Genomic DNA, 19,540 nt, shown 5'->3' on the forward strand with positions numbered 1-19,540 from the left:
GATGGATTAAATGCTATACCATCCTCAGGGAGAAGAAATAAAACAGATGATTCAACACCCCTGAACAGATTAAAAAGAATAATTATCAGAGGGCATAAAGTGATGGGAGAGAATGAAGGATTGTAGTAGCTTGGCACAGAAGAGGGTTAATTAACCAGATGCTGGCCATGCAGGCTTCTTTGCATCAGTACAAACAAAAAGTGTGCTGGGATGTGCCGCTCCCCAAGGACCTAAGTCATCCCCTGGGCCCTGGAGAGGATGGAAAACCTTCCTCTGGCCATGCCTGTCCTGGGGGTGCGTCCACAGCTCCACCTCTAGCTCAGAGGGGCAGGCCCATTGGACCCCCCATCAGTTCTTTGTGCCTGACACTGGACTAGCCTGTCTCCCGGGACTGCCGTGAAGGAATACCACAGACGGGGTGGCTGAAACAGAAACCAGATTTTCTCACCGGTCAGGAGGCCCGAAGTCCAAACCAAGGTGTCGGCAGGCTTGGTTCTTTCTTGAGCGCTCAGGAAACACGGATTCCCTGTCCCGCCTAGCTACTGCTGGTGGCTGTACCCCGCCCCTCATCTCTGCCTCTGTGGGACACGGCGGTCCCCTCTCTGAGTGTCCGTGTCTTCTCCAGGTCTTATAAGGACACCAGTCATGTCGGGTTAAAACCCATCCTAAATGACTACGACCTCGTCTGAGCTAATTATACCTGCAAAGACCCTGTTGACAAATAAGGCTGCATTCACAGGTACCAAGGGTTTGGATGGAAGCATGTCGTTTCTGGGGGGACACAGTGTGACCCACAACAGGCTTCAGAGTTGATGACCTGGGGCCTTCCTGCTGTCTCTCTGATTCCATGAGGCTGAGTGGGTTTCTCCTCTCTACCCAGTCATCTGCCAGGCTGTCTCAGGCGATGGGGGTGCTGGAAGGGTGGGGTGACGTCCCCTCTGCCGCCCCTCTTCTTGTTGGCAGACTGCTAGGCTGCTGGCGGAGGGCTGCCTGGCTGGGGCTGGCACGCCCCCACCCCACCCCCCCGTATACCCCTGTAGCGGGCACCGCGCCCTCTCCCTGCAGATCAGTAAGAGAGGTGTTAAGGGAAACGAACCCTAACATTGACCTCCACGGCCCCTCAGGAAACACCGCTCCCTTCCCTCGGCCCTCCCGACCCCCATCTGAGTGTGCGGCTGGATGCCATTTACCCTTTGTCTCTGATGTTTGAGTTCATTTCCGGTACATGAGACTGTTCTCATCCAAGCTGGTTCAGCCCATTTGGCAAGAATAATTTCACAAGCCTGGTATTAGACGCTGCACAAAAGTCTAAATACATAATGCATTTCGTAATTCTGTCACACTCAAACCAAGCTGTCAAAACTGTCTGCATGACTTATCCTTAATAAATCCCTAGTCCTGTTAATTGCTCCTTATTCCTCTGAATACGGGTTGTTGGAATCCTCAAATCGGGTAAAGAATGGAGGGATAATGGGGACGCATTTAGAGGATTGCCACTGTTTTTCCCCCAGGACAAAGGGGGCGAGGCCTGACGGTGGGCGCCGAGCAGCCCGCGAGCAGGGAGGCCGGGTCTCCTGGGCTGCGGTTGAGCCTGAGGTGTTTGCACGTTCTTTCCGTGGAAACTTCGGAGGGAAAGGGAGGCTTGGAGAGCCGTTGACAAAGATCACCAGACGGGAGACTGAGTTCCGGGACACTAATTCTCCTAGGCACGGTGACCTTGGGGGCACCTCCTCGGTGCTGCTCGGGGGCATGCCCAGAAGTAGAGATCCGTGTGGGGGGCTCTCGGGAGGACTGCCGAGATCCCCAGCTGGGAGGGGTCGCTCCCTCTGGCCCCTGACACGCGGAGAAGGACTCGAGCATCAGGTAGACCTGGTCGTCTTCTGGCTTCGGCATAGACACTGGTTTGTGACCTTGAGCAAGAGCCCTCCCTTTCGGGGCTGCCAACGGAGATGGATGGGCAGGAGCAGGGCTGGGCAAGCGGCTTCTGGAAAGAACCAGACGGTGGATGGTTTAGGATCTGTGGGCCTCTCTGCCACTGAAGCTGGGCGGCAGCTGTGGGTGGACAGGATGCGTGTGGACAGGTGTGGCTGCCTCCCATGAAGCTTTATTGTGGACACCGGTATTTGAATTTCGTATCTATTTTCACGTGTCACAAAATATGATTCTTTTAATTTTTTCAGCCACTCTAAAATGTAAAAACCAGGGGCGCCTGGGTGGCTCAGTCGTTAAGCGTCTGCCTTTGGCTCAGGTCACGATCCCAGGGTCCTGGGATCGAGCCCCGCATCGGGCTCCCTGCTCAGCGGGAGGCCTGCTTCTCCCTCTCCCACTCCCCCTGCTTGTGTTCCCTCTCTCGCTGTGTCTCTCTCTGTCAAATAAATAGATACAAGATTAAAAAAAAAATGTAAAAACCAGTCTTGGCTCACAGGCTGCGCACACACAGGTGGTGGCCTGGGGGACCCCCGCACTAAGGGGGGGCTCCACCCAAGGCCAATATGGTCCCTGTGTGACTTCCGGTGGGGGCCCAGACCACCAGTGCCCCCAGGCTGGGAGGACAAGGACCACCTGAATTTTGTTCGCTGCCGTCTCCTCGTGTCTAGCACAAGTTAGCACGCAGCAGATGGTCAACAGGCAGTGGCCACGTGACCAAACATCACCGTGTGGGTTGTGAGCCATCCTGGACTCTCTCTCCTATAGGTGCCGCCTCGACCTGCCTTCTCCTTGCCTGGCCCGTTAGAACAGACCACTTGTCCTGGACATCTGGTCCCCGGCACGGCACTCAGTGGACCGATCTTGGAGAATGTGCTCGGCCTCCACCATCGTAGGGCCCAGCTCCCAACCTCCCTGGAAAGCTGGTCACACCCTCAACCAAGGGTCCCAGGACCTGCAAGGATGGTGGACCGGGATTTCTTCTCTTTAGGAGCTATACAGGGAGTCTTTCTTACCCTCGATTTAGAAATGTAACCTTCTAAGGTCTGGGTACTAACTAGCAGAAAGATAGTATTTATCTAAATACACAGAGAGTCAGGAAGGAACAGATTTAATATTATCTCTTGGGATTAATAATTTTTAAATAGTGAAAAAATAATTCCGTTCCAACGGAGCAAAATAATCTCATATCTATCTACTTCCGAACACCGCGGCAGAGGCCACAGTGACATTGAGCGCCGAGAAGGAGTACAGAGGCTGGTGGTCGCCGCCAGAACGGCACTGAGACCGGCCTCCAGGCGGTGGAGGCGCCTCGTGCCGCCATGATGGATCTGAGCGATGGGTCCTTCCACCATCTGCTCTCAAGCTGGAATGAAGAGGAGAAAGACCTAGGGTATCTGAGGAGCCTCGGGACCCGGGCAGCCTGTGGTGTTGGTTCTCCTTATGGAAACCATTAGAGAAATTCAGTGATTTGGCTAATGGTTTATTTTTAGAGATGTCTTTCTGTTATTAGCCTGCATAGGTTTAATGGGCTGACCGGAGAGAGTCAAGTCGCAAAAAAAACCCCATGTGGAAGTGTGTATCAAGAATGACTTCGTTACCCCACGCTTAGGACCACAGCCCTAGAAAATAATCCAACAGAAGAAACGCTGCATATACAACAATGCACGGAGCGGGGTTATTTTTTAAACGTTGGTGATACCCTAGATGTCCCAAAGTCAGGGAGCTGCGAGATGGGTTCTAAATTCTCACGGAGCGCTCTGCTACCCGCGAAGGCGGACACCAGACCGTGACACCAGAGGGCGGGTCTGCGGTTGGTGCCATGGTGTGCACGGTTCCACAGGGCTGGAAGCTGGAAGGGGACGCCACTGGGTGGCCATGTGCCAGTCCCGGTGCTCCAGTAGAAGCAGCACTAGGTTGGACACTTAGCTTGTGAGCATACCGATTTATGAAGACTCGGCGTCCCTAAATGAGGAAAACCAAACCAAGCCAAACAAAAACACGTTCTTTAACAGGAAAAAAGTCGATTTATTCATAGTCTCTTTGCTACAGACGTGGGTTGGGTTTGGTCTCTGTCAGTTCTCACGTTTGCACCCGGTCTTCCCAGGCCAGAGGAGATGGTCCCAGCATCGTTGGGACAGCAAAGACACAGAGGGACAGTGTCCTCTGGCCCCCACAAACACTTCGAGAGTTTCCTAATGACCCCCCCCCTTGGCAGCTAAGCTATAGTGCACGGTCACCCCCCATGACTGGCTGCTCAGAATTGGGTGTTTCTGGGACAGAGAGCCTGCTGAGGCAGGCGGAGAGGCAGCGTCCCCGTGTGAAGTGGCAGAGCCGCTTCCAAGCCGCCTGGATTTGGTGCAGCAGAGAAAACGCCACCTTCTCCCCCTGCCCATCTTACTGCGGGGCTCCGGAGCAGAGGGCATGCATTTCCACGGAGCTTCCAGCCCCGCACAGCAAAGTCACACTTGGCACCCACTCACCCGCCTGCTGTGGGTCCGCAGAATGGGGGGACGGTCAGAAATGCACACGAGAAATAATGCCACAGAGAAGGAGCTAAGCAACGGCTTCGAGCATGTTCAGCCGTGGGATACAATAAAAGATCTTCCTCGTAAGCCAGGTGCCGAGGAGCTGCCAGGCACCCTTTATTGTCCTTCGCTTCTCTCAGTTTTCTCTGAGTGTCGATAAAAGATCTCGGTCTGGAAGCGTGTTCTCTAACAGCAATACAGTGTCTCACTGCACTCAGCCCTCGTCAAGAAAATGGGAGCATCTGGCTCTCCCAAATGTGCTGTCTGCTTGCCATTTGGGTCTGAGGATGGAGGCATCTTTTTCAGGCCATCACACACCGTGTTTCTAAAGACAAGCCTTTCAGCCAGATCTCTCACTATATGGCCCTTGTCTTGTCTCTGTTGACGGGCTTCTTCTAGACGGAGCTCAGCAGCTTGGGCAGCTACACGCTTGTCTCTACCACACACTTCATCCTCAGGACTCTGAGCCGCACGGCCCAAGCTTCCCTGTGCACACAGGCCGCCTGAGCGCCTTGATAACGTCTGGGGGCGGCCAGGGCTCTGGACTGCAATGCTGCTGGTCCGGGACACACTTGGAGTGCCAAGGGCCTAGATGCCCCTCCTGGCAGCTCTCGGTTCTGAGCAGACAGGAAGGGGAAAGGGGCGGCAAGGAGAGCCGCCAGTGTGTCCTACTTCTCGGACACGTGAAGGACGGCAGCTCCTCTCCCTCCAGCCCATCAGGAAGGAGAGCACAGAAATCAGTCTATGCTCCTTAAACTGGCGTCACTTGAAGGACATCGACAAACTAAAACAGCATCCAGCAAAGTGAAAGTAATAATGGCACTTTCCATTGATTTGTCGGGCTCAAGAAGGATTTCCTATCAGTTACTTGGCCGATCCGATGCAGCACAGTGGTGTTATTTTGAGGACCATAGACGGAAGGGCAGGCCGGCAGCTGGCCGGGCCACGACAGACCAGAATGAGGCGTCTGGAGGCTCTCCCCACCCAGCACGGCGGCGGGACAAACGCTGAAGATGGGGTCCCTGCACGCGCACCAGGACGGACCCGTGTGCACCTCGTGCTGTTCAGCATTCATGGCTCGGCCAGGCCAGTGTCTCCTCGTGATGTGCAGCTTGTCCCGCAGCTCGACCATCTCCGTAAATATTTGGTTTGATGGGCTTGAGCCGTGGCTAGCAAGGCTTCAGGCTGGGAGCCTCAGGGTCTGTGGCTGTATTTGCAGCTTGGGCTGCCACCAAAAAGTACCCAAGAGCGGCGGCGGGGCTTAAACACCAGAAACCTAGTCTCATGGTTCTAGAGGCGGGGAGTCCGCGATCCACAGGGCTGGCTCCTCCTGAGGCCTCCCTCCCCGGTGTGTGGGCGCCGCCTTCTTACCACTGCACACAGTCGTCCCCCTGCGTGTCTGTGTCCTGACCTCCTCTTCATATAAGGACAACTGTACTATTGGATCAGGGCCCACCCTGGCGACCTCAGTTTACCTTCATGACCTCTGTGAAGGCCCTATGTCCACATGAGGCCACATTCTGAGGTCCCGAGGCTTAGGGTTTCAACATAGGAACTTGGGGGACACAATTCAGCCCCAGAGTGCCCCTTCCTGGTCCCTTGGTGGGGGCGTGGCATGCGGCTAGGGCTGAAGGTGGTTAGGAAACAGCCTGCCCCCGAGGACTGGCCGGCGACGTCCCCTGGCCGGGCTCTGACCCTGGCTCTGTCCTCTCCGTGCCTGTCCCCTCCCCTGGCATGTGGGATGCTGGCTGCAAGGTCTCCAAGCTCCACTGCCCTCGTGTCCAGCAGCCGGGCGGGGGCGGGGGGGACGAGAGCGATGGCCTTGCTGTGACGCCACCACCCCCCCAGCAGGCCCTTCAACACTCGGCTCCTCACCCAGGAAATGGGGGCAAAAACGCTCCCCTTGTCCCACGCAAAACTAGTGTCTGGGTTAGAATAAGGTAAGACTCATCAAAAAATGGATTTTTAACAAATACTCCGGGCATTTGCCACCACTCACGACAGTCAGCAGCTCCTCTTTTGAACCTGCACTCGGGTGTGCGGCGCCTTTGACTCATTCTCCCACGGGAATGGGTTTCCGATTTGACGTCTCCACAGTGAGTGTGCCTCCGTCCAGGGACCGCTCAGGGACGGACGTGGCTGAGCCCCCTTGTCACCAGGTGAGGAAGGGCACAGCAGACCGTGTGTGCACTCTGCTCTAGTCCGTGTGCAAAGAGGACAAGGGACACTCCCAAATGCACATACACAGTCACTTGTATGCACACACAGAGTCACGTGTATACACACACAGGGTCACAGGTACGCACACAGTCACGTGTCTTGTATACACATGTGGTCACGTGTATTGTATGCACACACATGGTCACATGTATATGTACGTACACACAGGGTCACGTGTATGCACACACATGGTCACGTGTGCACATGCAGACACACATGTATGGATGTGCATGTGGAAGGTTTCTGGCTGGAGGAGAACGGGGGTGCTTAGGGTCTGGGGTATCAGCCTCACTTTTGACTCTGCCCTTTTGTTCCTTTTGGATTTTTTTTTCAATCAAGTGAATGTGTTACTCTTTCTATAAAAAAAAAAAAAGCACTGTGTTTCTAGTCCGAGGAAACCAGTGTGTGTTACACATTTCCACATCTGCGGAGAAGGAACAACACAGGCTTTCAGGATCCCGGGTATCTGTCCCTCTTCCTCTGAGCCACCCCGCGTTTTCTAAGGAAATCTTACCATTTGCCCCCCAACTTGGGAAATGCCACAATAGATTCCACAAACGTGAGTTTTCACCTTTTCCGTTTGGGGAAAGTGTTCTGCGGAGCTGGTTAGAAACAAATAGCCCCTTGATTCAGTCATGTTTTTGGCAACTAGATGGTGAAGGATACGCAGATTTGGGAAGAGGGCAGGAACCTGTTAGTTAAGGAGACAGATACTGAATTAATGAGACCTTTAGCTCCACCGACGGACAAGGAGCCACATTATCGTTCATCAGCATTTGCTGGACCTCTACCAGACCCTTCTTCTTCCAGTATCTTAATTTTTATTCAGCATCACAGAGGAGTCCCCTTCCAAACCACCTGAACGATCTGTCTGACACGTAATGGAGTTGAATAAGTATGTGTTGAATGAATGGACAGAGTCACATCTCACTCTGTGAACAGTGCCGAACCACTGCCTCTGCCCTTTTATGCTCTTTTCTAGACACTTTCTCTCCTTGAATCTGCAAAATGCTTCCGGGGTATGCCAGAGGAGGGCACAGCTCAGGAACACACCATGGGAAGGGCGCCCAGAGCCCTTGCTTCGGGTGATTCTTTTAAAAGATTGAAAAACTGTGACATTTTCATGGGGATAAATGCATTTTTTCCCATTTTACCTAAAATGCATGAATATTAAGGGTTTTCTTGAAGATGAACAGAATACTTTTTAGAATGGGGAAATCAAATGTGAGTGCCAAGTTTGCATTTGATAATGGAAGTTTTTTTAAACTTTAGGGAAAAGTCAAATGGAGTTCAATGAGCCCATTTGGAGTTCATCAATGATGACCCATTATGCAATTTTTCTCTGATTCTGTTTATCACTGTGAAGTTGGAAATAGGCTCGAGAATAAAAAAAAAAAAAAGTGATTGAAACTTTCACAGTTTGAATTCTAGGAAAATTTCCCCCCAAATCACATTATTCTTTTTCCTTATTTCTGTTTTCCTAACAACCTGAGCATATACTTTGTTATAACCTAAGATGTCCAAGAATAAGAATAGGAAACACTTGTAAAATGTTTTATTTTAAATGATAAGAATGACTCTTTTCATTATTCAAATTAAAGAAAGCAAGATGTTGATGTTATTTTCATGAATTTACTGTGTCTTTGTGGCAAATCATGCTGAAATCTTTGTATTTTTGTCCCCAACGTTTTATTTATTGATTGCAGAAATTCACCTGTTTTAACATGGAATTGATGGTAACTGGAAAAACTGATATTAATTCTGTTATCTGTTGGTTGGCTTTAGTTCCCTAAACAAAGGCTACTTAAAATCCCTGTTATTGATTAAGTCCAGATGGAATTCACTTCTTCTGATACACAGAACACGGGCAGATTTGTCAGGCTGTGTTATTCCTCATCGAAATGAGCTCCTTTAGCCTTCTAATTATATTGTCTAATAAAACTAAACAGTCAATGCTATTTGCATATTATATGAAGAAGTGTCATACAACAAACTCATAGCAGTCAATTAACATAAAAGCTAATTATATATCTCATCATCTTACAAGTTTCTGAATTCACGCTTCCCCTGTTGTAGCCTAGAGCAAAGGAGGCTTGAGTTTTCACTTCTAAATATTGACTTTTAACTAATATCAGAAGTGATTGCAATATTTTTATGGATGAAGAGTTAGTGATGAAGCTAGATGCAATATTTGCTATAATGCAATTAACATTTCTCCATTAACTAAACCTCTACAGAGAGAATCTCTGCAACAATACGAAATCAATTATCAGTCACTAAGCAGGTTAAGTACTGGTTTCATATCTGAGGAAAAAGATAAGTGAGATTTATTTGAGATTGCCAGACTGGTATGCAAAAGACAGAGCCACCACAAGGACGTTTCCACGTCCAATTGTACACTGTAACGTAATTGTATTCCTGCCTAATTGTGATAGCTATCAAGCAAGAAATTCGCTACAAGATGAACAGAGACACAGTAATGAACGCTCAGGCGAGGCTCTCTGTAGCCGACTGTCAGGAAGGTGTGTCTGAATAAACCCCTCTCTCCAGCTTTCTAGAGAACCCAGAGCCAAAACTTCCAGCTACTTTTTTTTCCCCCGCTTTCAAGTATGGGTACGTCCTTCCACCCCCATTTCATTGCTCGCAGAACAAGCACATGGTCAGAAGAAGCCTGAAGGAAAACAGAAACAGACACTATGTATACCAAGTAGGATTCAGAGTTGTAGGTAGGTTTCGGAACGCCAAAGTTAGGCTCTACTTCGTGTACAATGAAGTCATAACGGATCGCTTCTGGATGTATAACTCATACCAATGAGCGCATGTGGAAAAGTAAGGGAGATAAGAAAACTGCCAGTGAATCGGGTTTTCTCGGGATACAATGATGGCGGCCGTTGCCATTCATATTGTAATGAGGCCGGTATCTCAGAGACAGTCCTTCCAGGGTGGAGACAACCCTCCCCTAAGATTACAATAGGAGTTGCTTTATTGACAAGTACTATTCAAAACCTTCATAGTACAGAAAGAAAGACTTCGTTTTATTCCACTTGTCTCAATACTTACTGCACTCTTATAATCAAAACACTTTGAGGGGAGAAAAGGGCCCAATTATTCTATGAACAGTCTTTAAATTTCCCCAAGGCGGTTCGGCTAAGTGGACTCATTTCAAACTCCGATCGTGTGTGCGTTTTAACAAACGTGGGAAGAGCTGCGATGCTTAAGCATCTTTTTCTTTAGCGTTTTCTCATAAAACTGGATGCTTTGATTGAGATTTTTAAAATCTATTTTTTTTAAATCTTCTAAAAACAGCCTCCAGTAATCTCCTGTTGGGTGTTTTTCCTTTCTTGTTTTTAGTGGCGATCGTAATGAAGCATTTTCTGAGCTATCTGCTGGCAAACATTTTCTACTATTCGAGAATGCTTACACAAAAGAGCCAGCTAATGACATTTTTAAAAGCCCGTTCGCCTTCAGACTCATAAAACCGACAAAATTCACGTGTTGATCTCTTGCTACAACATATTTGTGTTAAAATAGGCCCCATACTCGTATATTCAAACATGTAAATTTACACCTCAAAATTGAAAAAAAAAATCCCGTTTTGTGTCAAGTTTTAATGTGGGGACTGTTTTAAAAATCCCCAGCCCTGGAAACAAACAAAAAGCCTCTCAAAAGTCAGTTGTGGCGGCCTTGCACTCATTAGCCTCTGATCTGCTCACATCTGAGATGCTCGGGGATTTCTGCACCCAGCTCAGGACGTCAGGCCAATTTTGAAAAACATTTTCGAGAGTGGTCTCAAGTCAACGTGAAATATTGGGATGTATTAGGATGGCGCTGAGGGTTCCCCAAGCTCTTCCAGGCTCAGACCCCTGCCCTCCTGAGATTACCACCCCCACCCTGTTTACTTTTCCGATTGGGGAAGGAGGGGGGAGGGAGAGGAGGGAGAATGGGTGTCTCCGTCGTCGCAGTCAGATTTTTTAGGTGAGTCTGCTCATCACTGGGAAGTAAAATGCTGTTTTGCTGACATGGACAAAGTACCCCGAACGGATCTCAAACGTATCAGCGAAGGAGATACACTGAAGGCACACACCTGGCAGGAAAAAACCCTCATAATTCTGCTAATGATCTGCTTGATTAACTGTAATTAAGAATTTACCTCTGTGTTTTACAACTTGCAGACCCAATACAAATTTAATCCTTAGCTCCTGTAAGTTAATAAAACAGATTTTCGGTTTGCTTGTTAACCCATGTATTATCCGGTGTTGTTTTTTTTTTTTTTTTTTTTTTTACAACTTACAGTGCTCGATTGGCATCATTAAAAGTGTAAGTTAAACGCAATTTGTATTCGGAATGCACTTTAAGCCACTTCCTTTAGGGTCTTTTGACTGAGACATTAAACACACATATACACACTCGGGAGTTTTTAAAAACTTGATGGCTTAGTGAACAAATAAATGTGGTGGCATATTCCAGTTTAATAAACGATCTAACTGCGAAAAGTGAGTGCATGGGCCTTGAAAGAATCAACCTCAAATCGAGTTTTGGGAGATGGGGGGGGCGTCATTACCGTGCACATGGTGGGGGCAGCGGGAAGTTAATCAGTGGTGGTTTTCTTTGGCTTTTTCCTCGTCCACGTTTCTTTAAGCCTGTTTCTCACAGAGTCGACTCCTCCCTGAGAGTGGGGGCTGAAGGCGGTGACACCGGAGCGGCCTCCCCCGGGAGCGGCGGTCCGAAGGCGCAGGCAGGGCCACCGCGCCGGGCGCTGCGCTCGCCCGGGAACCCGCGGCCAGATGGCGGGAGGCGCGGGGACCCTTTGTGCGCCCGGAGCGCGCGCCTCAAAGCCGCGCGGTCGCCGGCACCGGAAGGGTTCACACTGCGTCTGAAAGGGGACAATGGAGTCTGGATAGATCAACATCGCAGAAATCGAGTTCATTTGTGATTCAGCCCCTTTCACCATGGTTGTCATGCAAACTTCCTACTTTGATCAGCAGAGGGTGGAGGGGGAAAAGGCCCGCAGAGGCCCGGCCGCGGCGCGTCCGCGGCGCCCTTGGCGGGTCCCCGCCCCCTTCCGGAAGGAGCCGCGGGGACGCAGCATCCTGCACCTTGACCTGTCTAGACGGGCCCCGAGTTTTTGTGTCGGTTACCAAGGGCGAGGGGTGCTCTTTGACCCCCGCGCGGGGCGGAGGTGGTGGCCAGAGGGTCCTCTGAATCCTCGCCGGATTCCGGAGGGAGCCGGGCGCGCGGAGACGGGCACCAGCTGTCCCCAGAGCCCGCGGCCGCGCCCGGGGCCGCCCTGCCCGCCCCTCTCCCCCGGCGCCCGCGGGCGTCAGCGCGGCGGCCGGGGACCCGCGCCCAGGACCCGCGCCCCGGGGCGCAACTGTTGGCTCGGCCGAACTTGTCCGGAATGGAGGGGCGCGCTGCCTCGCTGGGTCTCCATCCCTCCCTGTCCCCGTCTTGTCCTCTCCAGGTTCCAGGTCTCCCTCGCTCTCTGCCTCTCTCTGCCTCTCTCTCTCTCTCTTCCTCCCTCTCCCTCTCTATTGCAAGTAAATAATCACAGCCATTTTCTGTCCTCAGTGCCTTAGTCTGCATGTTCGGGGACTTTTAGAAATGATTACCTGTATAAGTGTACTTTCTAGTTTGAGTATAGTTTTTTTTTCTGTCCACTTTCAAACATCCGCACTTTTTCAAAAGCACCATTTAAGCTAACTTCTTAAATTCTGTAAGTAGTACAATTGCATACATATTATATTAGGAGACTAATGCATGTTGGCGTTCATGGGGGTGGCGGGTGTTTCCATATGCCCTCATCGCGAGCTCTCTCGAACCCTGTGCACAGAAAGACAGCTTCCCTGCCCGTGTTGTCTTCACAGATCCCCTTAGCCCACTCGGAGGCTTTCCTAGCAGACCTGTTGGATGGAGTGTGTGAGCCGATGAACGACTACAAGCTGGAAGAAGACCCCGTGACCAAGGAGAAGGCATTTAAGAGACTTGCCCCAAGGAAAGGAGACAAAATATACAAAGAATTTTAAAAATTCTATTTTTATTCTGATGCTTACAGACCTTTGAAATTCGCGGTAAGCTCACCCTTCCTGGCAGGTGAATCCTGGACGCCATGAATACACTCTGGTTACTCTTTTTCGCTATTTGCTTGGGTTGTTGAGTTTCTAGACACTGAACATTAAAATGTTATCTGTTTGCTTTGTTGTCTGTCCTGCTTTTTCAGTGTTGACCAGGCATTTAGGAACTCGCCAGTGAGACATCTAACGGGGCTCTTGAGACAGGAGACGTTTTCCAGAAAGTGCTGTTGCAGCTCCCAGGGACTTTGAGACACAGTTTGCATGTTTCTGTGCGGTGGGGCTCGGGGAGGGGTCCCTGTGGGTCCCCGTGGGTCCCCTGGCTGAGGCAGGTCTCTTCCAGGTTCCCACAGAAATAATCAGGGGTCATGGCTCCTAGGCTAAAATCCAAATTAAAATGAATGTCACTTTGAAATATTTATTGCCAAATGATGGAGGAAGAGTGACACACATCATCCTCCCCCCCCCCCACCACCAGGCTTCACAGAAGAGAGAGAATTTCTTTCCTGAGTTAATTCAAGTATTTTAGCACAAACTAAGTTAAACAAAGGCTTAGGTATGATAGCTGGCTTAATGCCAAACTTCCGTCCAGTATAGTGTTTATTTTAGATGAAGGCTGGCCTCTGGCTTGCTAGAATGTGCCTGGCAAAATATATTCCAATATATTTCACTTTACTTAACGCTGTTGAATCAGACAAACTAATGGGAAAGCCTGTTTAAAAAATGTATTAAGTTCACACACTGGCCAAAATGTCAGGCATGCTGAAACCCTGAAGTAAGGGCTTTACCTGACTTTTGAAGATTTCATTTTAATTAAAAAGTAAAGGCAATAATTCCAGGTTAAAAGCACCGTGGAAGAGAAATTGCAATGAGTGAGTGTGCTTGCATTTCACAGGTTTTAAATAAACACATTATAGTGGAATTTAAATATTTTTAAATGCCATTTAAAATTTTTAAAGTCTTGCTTAATGAACTTGGAAAATGATTTGCAAGTCTCCAGCGAATGCCCTTCTGCAGCTTCCCAGTTCCTGAAACTGTAACCCTGTGGGTCTCTAACACAGACCCATACTTCACTTAGAATTTAAGATATTTTTTTTAATGCCTGGGCAAATTTGGGCTGCCTCTTCTCTGAAAAGTTAGATTTGGGGGTAGAAGCAGAGTGAAATTATGAATGGATCTCTAAATGGTATGAAAGGAAACTTGCTTAAGTAACTGTCAAGCATGTTATCCACAGTGTAATTGAGGATGCGTTTGTTTTTGATTGCTGAGAAAGCTTAATTGTTTTCACACTTCAGACTCTGTTTTAAAACCACAACATGGATTATTATGTTAAATCTGAGGGAACCGGGTTTGACCATTTCAAGGAGCTGTGTTCTTTAAAGGGTTCTAAAAAAAAAAACAAAAACAGAAAGCTAAGACTTTTCAGCTCCACCTAGGAGACCCATTTCTTCCTAGTCCTCGCGTTCCAATTTAAGGAAAAGGAACAAATACAAAGAACTAGTTTCCTTCCTTACCCTCGTCTTTCAACACGACTAATCAGTTGGTTAGGTCCCAGGAAAATGATGCAGTTAACATTCTGGGGAGAGGGTTGATCCAATGCCATGGAGTCTTAAACCAAAGGGGCTAATAAAAACGGGCCACCTTGGCAACACGATTTTCTATTTTCAGCTAAGAAAATGTTGGTAAGTGCTTCTAACCAGACGTCCGGTGCGTGCGTGTCTTTCCACCTATGCTGAGATTCTGTTTCCACAGTGCAAAGCCATAATAGAAGAGCATGAAGACGAAATATTCTCACTTATCGCCCAGGAGGCACACCACCTCGCTGACAAGCTGTGCAGTAAAAAGGCAGGTACTGTGTCTGATGTAACATGTGTCCTCCGCGCGCCCACCCCCTCTCCCTCTGCACTGCACCAGCTTTTTTTTCAAACCGCGCCTTGCTGTCTCCCTGCCACCAACAGCTCTCCACTGACTCAGAAAGACACCAAGTGAGAGAAAACAAACAAACAGAACCACAGGGCTACTGGGCTCTCGGGTGGCACTTCCTTTCCTCTGCATTGTCGAGGAAGTCTAAAGGACTCGATTTCCAGATGTTAAGGAGCACATGCTCATCAGATTTGGATGGATCCAAAGCACTTTCTCTTTCTAAACTCCGAGAGCTGGGATTCTCCATCCTGGATCAGGAAGGAGAATCTCTTTATGACTTGCCTACACTGACAGAAGGTGGGACCTTTATTTAGTACGGGATTTTGAAAGTTGTTTTTCTTGTTTGTTTGCTGATTTGCGAGGGTGCTGGGTTTTTTTTTTTTTCAAGTTTATTTCCCAGAAATCCACTTCTTAAAAAAAATTTTCTTTTCTGGTAGAGGGTAGAAAATGATATTTGAGTCATATTCTTACACACACTCACACACACACACACACACTCAGAAGCTAGAAAAAATTACCAGAACTTGATTTATACAAAGTTGAAACATGTTACCACCACTGGCCTTTCCACCTGTTTGGTGGAGTATGAACCTTCTAGGGGAGTGTCACTATAATGCTTATTTAATACACTTACTAGAACGTAGCGCAAGTTGTGCAGTCTTTTCAGATATCTTTGAGCAAATGAATGATACGTATGAAGACTGATTGAAAGTCCTGGGAATACTTTTATGCCCTTGCAGAAGCTTGAGGCATTTAGCAATTGTTTATAATAAAGTATAATATACCTGCATCCACAGTATCAAATTTTTAGTGCCAAAGTCCTTAAAATAATAGTTACTGCCCATTTGTAGATAAATATTCATGTCATCAAAGGTTATTAAACAAGAAAGTTATAAATCCACATTAACAGGAAAAAGTTTTCTTACTCTGAGTAGATAATGGGATTGTTTTCTGCTTAAAATCCAGCTTGAAAAATAATAATAAAATCCAGTTTGGTTGGGAGTTTGAAGAAGAGTACAGTGGAATGATACAGTCAGGATTGTTCAGGAGTTTGAGAGCTTTTTCATGGAGTTCAGCTACGTAATGTTGCAATTTTGTGAAATTCACATCAATAAGTGCATAGCCACGATTTTCCGAAGAAAGTATTTTTGAAGTTTTTCAAACAATTTGGAGATATATGTATGCTTGAAGATACAAGCAAAAATATGATGACCGATCCTGAAAATACCTGTTTTCCTATTTTTTCCTCACAAAGGGTTTGGACTCGTCATAATCATCTTTGTATGGCAAATGCAACTAATTTGCTCTCTAGACACCTGTTCAGACCTTACAGAAGGGCCTGAGAAAGTTTCACCAAGTCTTCACAACAGCCCTTGACCCAAATAATAAGTTCCTGGGTGGAAAGACTCTGTTCCTAAATGCAGCAGTTTGACTTAAGTTCAATAATATTGTCTTTTCACTCCTTTTGCGTATTTATAATTGGAGATAAAAATTAACGTGAACCCCGGGAAAACACGAACATAAGGGGGAAACCTAAGCTACATGCAGGACTGCTGGTGTAGAATAAAACATTAGACAAGTAATTCTTAATAGCATTTGATTGCTTAAAAACTGGTTAAGTACTTATACTATAAACATAAACATCAGTGCCTCAGAACTCTTGAGAATGCAAGCCAGCCACCCCAGAGGGTAACCACAGTGCAGTGGAGAGTTTTTCCAGGCTGTGTTTCTCTGTGAAACCTATTTATGGATGTTCTAAACCACTCATAAATTAAAAACTGTGAGTACATTAATCCTAAAAAGAGGCTAGACTCGCCCCCCCCACCGAGTCCCTACTATTGAAATAAGGTAACACCCCATAACAATTTTTCAATAATTTTTTCAAACTTAAAAATTATTGCCAGAAAAGCCTAAAGCACTACATCAATGAGAAAAATTGCACGCAATGACCACGGCAACAAAGAAGCAGTGTGTTTTAACATATTGGGATGGTTTCAGATTACCGTGTAAAAGGTGAGACGCTCACATTGTAGAAAAACTCGGGCGCTTTCCAACGTAATGTGTATACAAGGATAGCAGGTGTCCTGTGAGAGCATGGCGTCCGTGCTCTGTTTCATCGAGGTAATACTTTATCTTGTTCTATTGTCCAGCAACTTTGCTATGACTGATCTCCACGATTTAAAGATGTTTTGAAGATACAGCCGTGTGTGTGTGTGTGTGTGTGTGTGTGTCCTGGAGGCTCTGAACCCGCATTAACCAGTAACGCATTACCCAATGTCTACTGTGTGCAAGACACTCTACTGAGGTCTGCTAAATGCTTTTAGGGAGATAACTTCTTTTAAATAGGTATTTCTAGAACTAGAGTCTTAATTGGAAAGTTAGTCCCTTTTTATACTTTATGTATATGTGTGTGTACGTGTGTGCATGCATTTGTTATATGTGTCTATATATGAATTCTGCTTTTTTCTCTTTACTGTAGATCATTTCAGTTTATTTTTAAATAATTACATAAGGGCAGATGAGGGCACATTCACAGACTTTAAAAATTCAGCTTTTTTGAGGTATAATTGACATAAAATTGTAAGGTGTATAAAGTGTACAACGTGGTGATTTGATATGTGTGTTTGTTGTGAAAGAAGCCTCCCATCTACTTAATTAACACTGGACTCTTTAAGTATTAGGATTCTACAGTGTACCCCTTACCCATAAACATATAAATGGGGAGTGATGGAGAAAACATCTGTTCCACTCAAGATGACCGTTTGGATTTAAAAATAACACATCAGTGGGATTTTCACGAACATTATGTGCCACCTTTTGAATCAGTAAAGAAAACCTCAGTGAAAGACGATAGGATTGCAGATGGGTCTGTGGATGTCCCTGCAGCTTTATTCACTGCATAAAATAAAAGTTTATCAAATACATCCTGTTCTTGGGGTGTGAGACAGAGTAATAGGGCTACCCCCTACGTAATCTGTTGTTGTTTTTTTTTCCCTAGGCAAAAAAAAGAAAAGTGAGCTCATTAGATTTTCCTGATGGAATATTTTGTGGCACATGACCCAGGCTTTGCCAGATTGTCATTTTAATGTCTTGAAATCAAAATGATGTTTTAAAATCTTAATAAGATACCAGGTCGTGATAAAAAGTGTAGCTATATTCCACTGATGGTAGAGAACATAACACTCTAGATCGTGGATGAATGGATGTTCTGAGGTCTATGGGGGTATTCATTAGCTAGAGTGTGAGGGTACAGATGGAAAGACAGAAATGTCTTCTGGATACACGTCACTTCTGCTTTGATAGTAAATCTTCACATTTGAACCATTAGACTGATGAATCTGTCACATGAGCATTTTGAACGCAACACAGGGAATAAGGTACCAAGTATCTTGAAATGTTTAGCCTGCATTTAAAGGAAAAGCATTTTTACCTTTTTGTGTAGCCTTCCCAACACTAATGGTGGTATTGAATTCTCATATGCCAAATGGTTACTTTCAAAGGCTGCTATATTTCCTGTTTCAAATAGACGGTGTACTTAAAAGAACCCGTAGCCTTGCTAAAGACAGCTGGCATTCATTGCTTCTAGTTGGAAAGGTAGTGCGCGTCAGAGCATCCCCTTGCCTCTCTGCTCCTTGGATTAGATGGCAAGCGTGCTGTGCTCTCATTTAAAGCGTTTCTTAAATACTCCCAAGGCCATGGGCAAAATGGTACGGTCCCTGGGCTTTGGTTTTTAAGTATTCCAGGAAAAAGTGCTGGAGGATGGAACAAGAATAGCAGAGCACTGACAGGTGTTGAGGCCAGGTTTGGGGTCAAGGGGAGTAGGTTATACCCTTTTTTTCTGCTTTTGTGTCTATTTGAAAATTTCCACAGTGAAAAAGGTTTTAGAATGTGTTTCCATAAAAATGTGCTTTTTTGCAGAAAGTTAGTGACTCACACGCTGTGATTAAATGTGAGTGTGATGCCGTATAACTTTTTTCCCCAGATCTCTGTGAAACCTCTGCTAAGCAAACTGAGCTCTAGGATACCGGTGTTACCAGGTAGTGGGGAGGAGAGCCACGGCCCACAGGTCAACGTCTGCGCTCGTATCTTTATGTTTCTTCACGAAAAGAAAGGCTATGTCTCTCGTTTATACCCTGTTGTCTCATGTAGGACATTTTATTGAAAATCTGTTGTTTGGCATCATGACAAACCTGGTTCTTTCTACAGGGGAGGCTGGGGAGTGCATAAAACAAATTACCTTTGTGGATTTGGGTACATTCAGGGCTGGGAGTAAAGCATTTAATTTGGTAATAAGAAAAAAGTGAAACCATTTTAAGTATTTGATAATGCATACTGTATATTTTATGCATGTCTACAAGTATCCTGTTCTATTTGATAAGAACTTGATTTGATTTCTTAAATACTTGATTGGTCATGAAATTAAGAAAATATGTTGCCACAAATTCCAGATTATGTCTCTGGGATATATATGGTGATCAATAAAAGAAACAAACTTACTTTAGATCAGGAATGAAAATCAAATTTCCAGCTTTAAACCCTAAGTTTAAAAACTTTTTAATCTCTAAAATGTAATTGAATGTGTAAAAAATAATGAATATTTTTATAGCGAGCAATACAGTGGCCTTCTCCCGCAGACCTTCTGAATTGAGATGATTCAGAGAGTCGATTTTTTATTACATTGTGTATTCTTCAAAGATGACACCAATGACCATGTTTTGTTTTGCTGCAAGCTCTATTGTGTGTGTGTGTTTTTTGAAAGACTTCAGCTAACAGCATGTATATTTTGCTACTAACTAACCTATTATTCTCCCAATTTGGGTGTTTTCATTGGTGTGGAGATGAAGGGGAGGTGGGACCCTATGAGAAATTACCTAT

General features: G+C 46.5%; 1 protein-coding gene across 1 annotated transcript in view; it reads left to right on the forward strand.

The window, feature by feature from the left end:
• The window catches only part of LOC102739070 (protein canopy homolog 1), a 35,395-nt gene extending 16,710 nt beyond the window's left edge, over positions 1-18,685 (forward strand). The window contains 3 exon segments of the mRNA XM_081799783.1: positions 12,539-12,742; positions 14,495-14,591; positions 18,648-18,685. Of these exon segments, the coding sequence (XP_081655909.1) occupies positions 12,539-12,742; positions 14,495-14,591; positions 18,648-18,685 (339 nt within the window).
• Positions 18,686-19,540: the final 855 nt, after the last annotated feature.

This window comes from Leptonychotes weddellii, chromosome 12, assembly GCF_054177405.1.
Source record: "Leptonychotes weddellii isolate Sample4059 chromosome 12, ASM5417740v2, whole genome shotgun sequence".
In the NCBI taxonomy this organism is placed as follows: domain Eukaryota; kingdom Metazoa; phylum Chordata; class Mammalia; order Carnivora; family Phocidae; genus Leptonychotes; species Leptonychotes weddellii.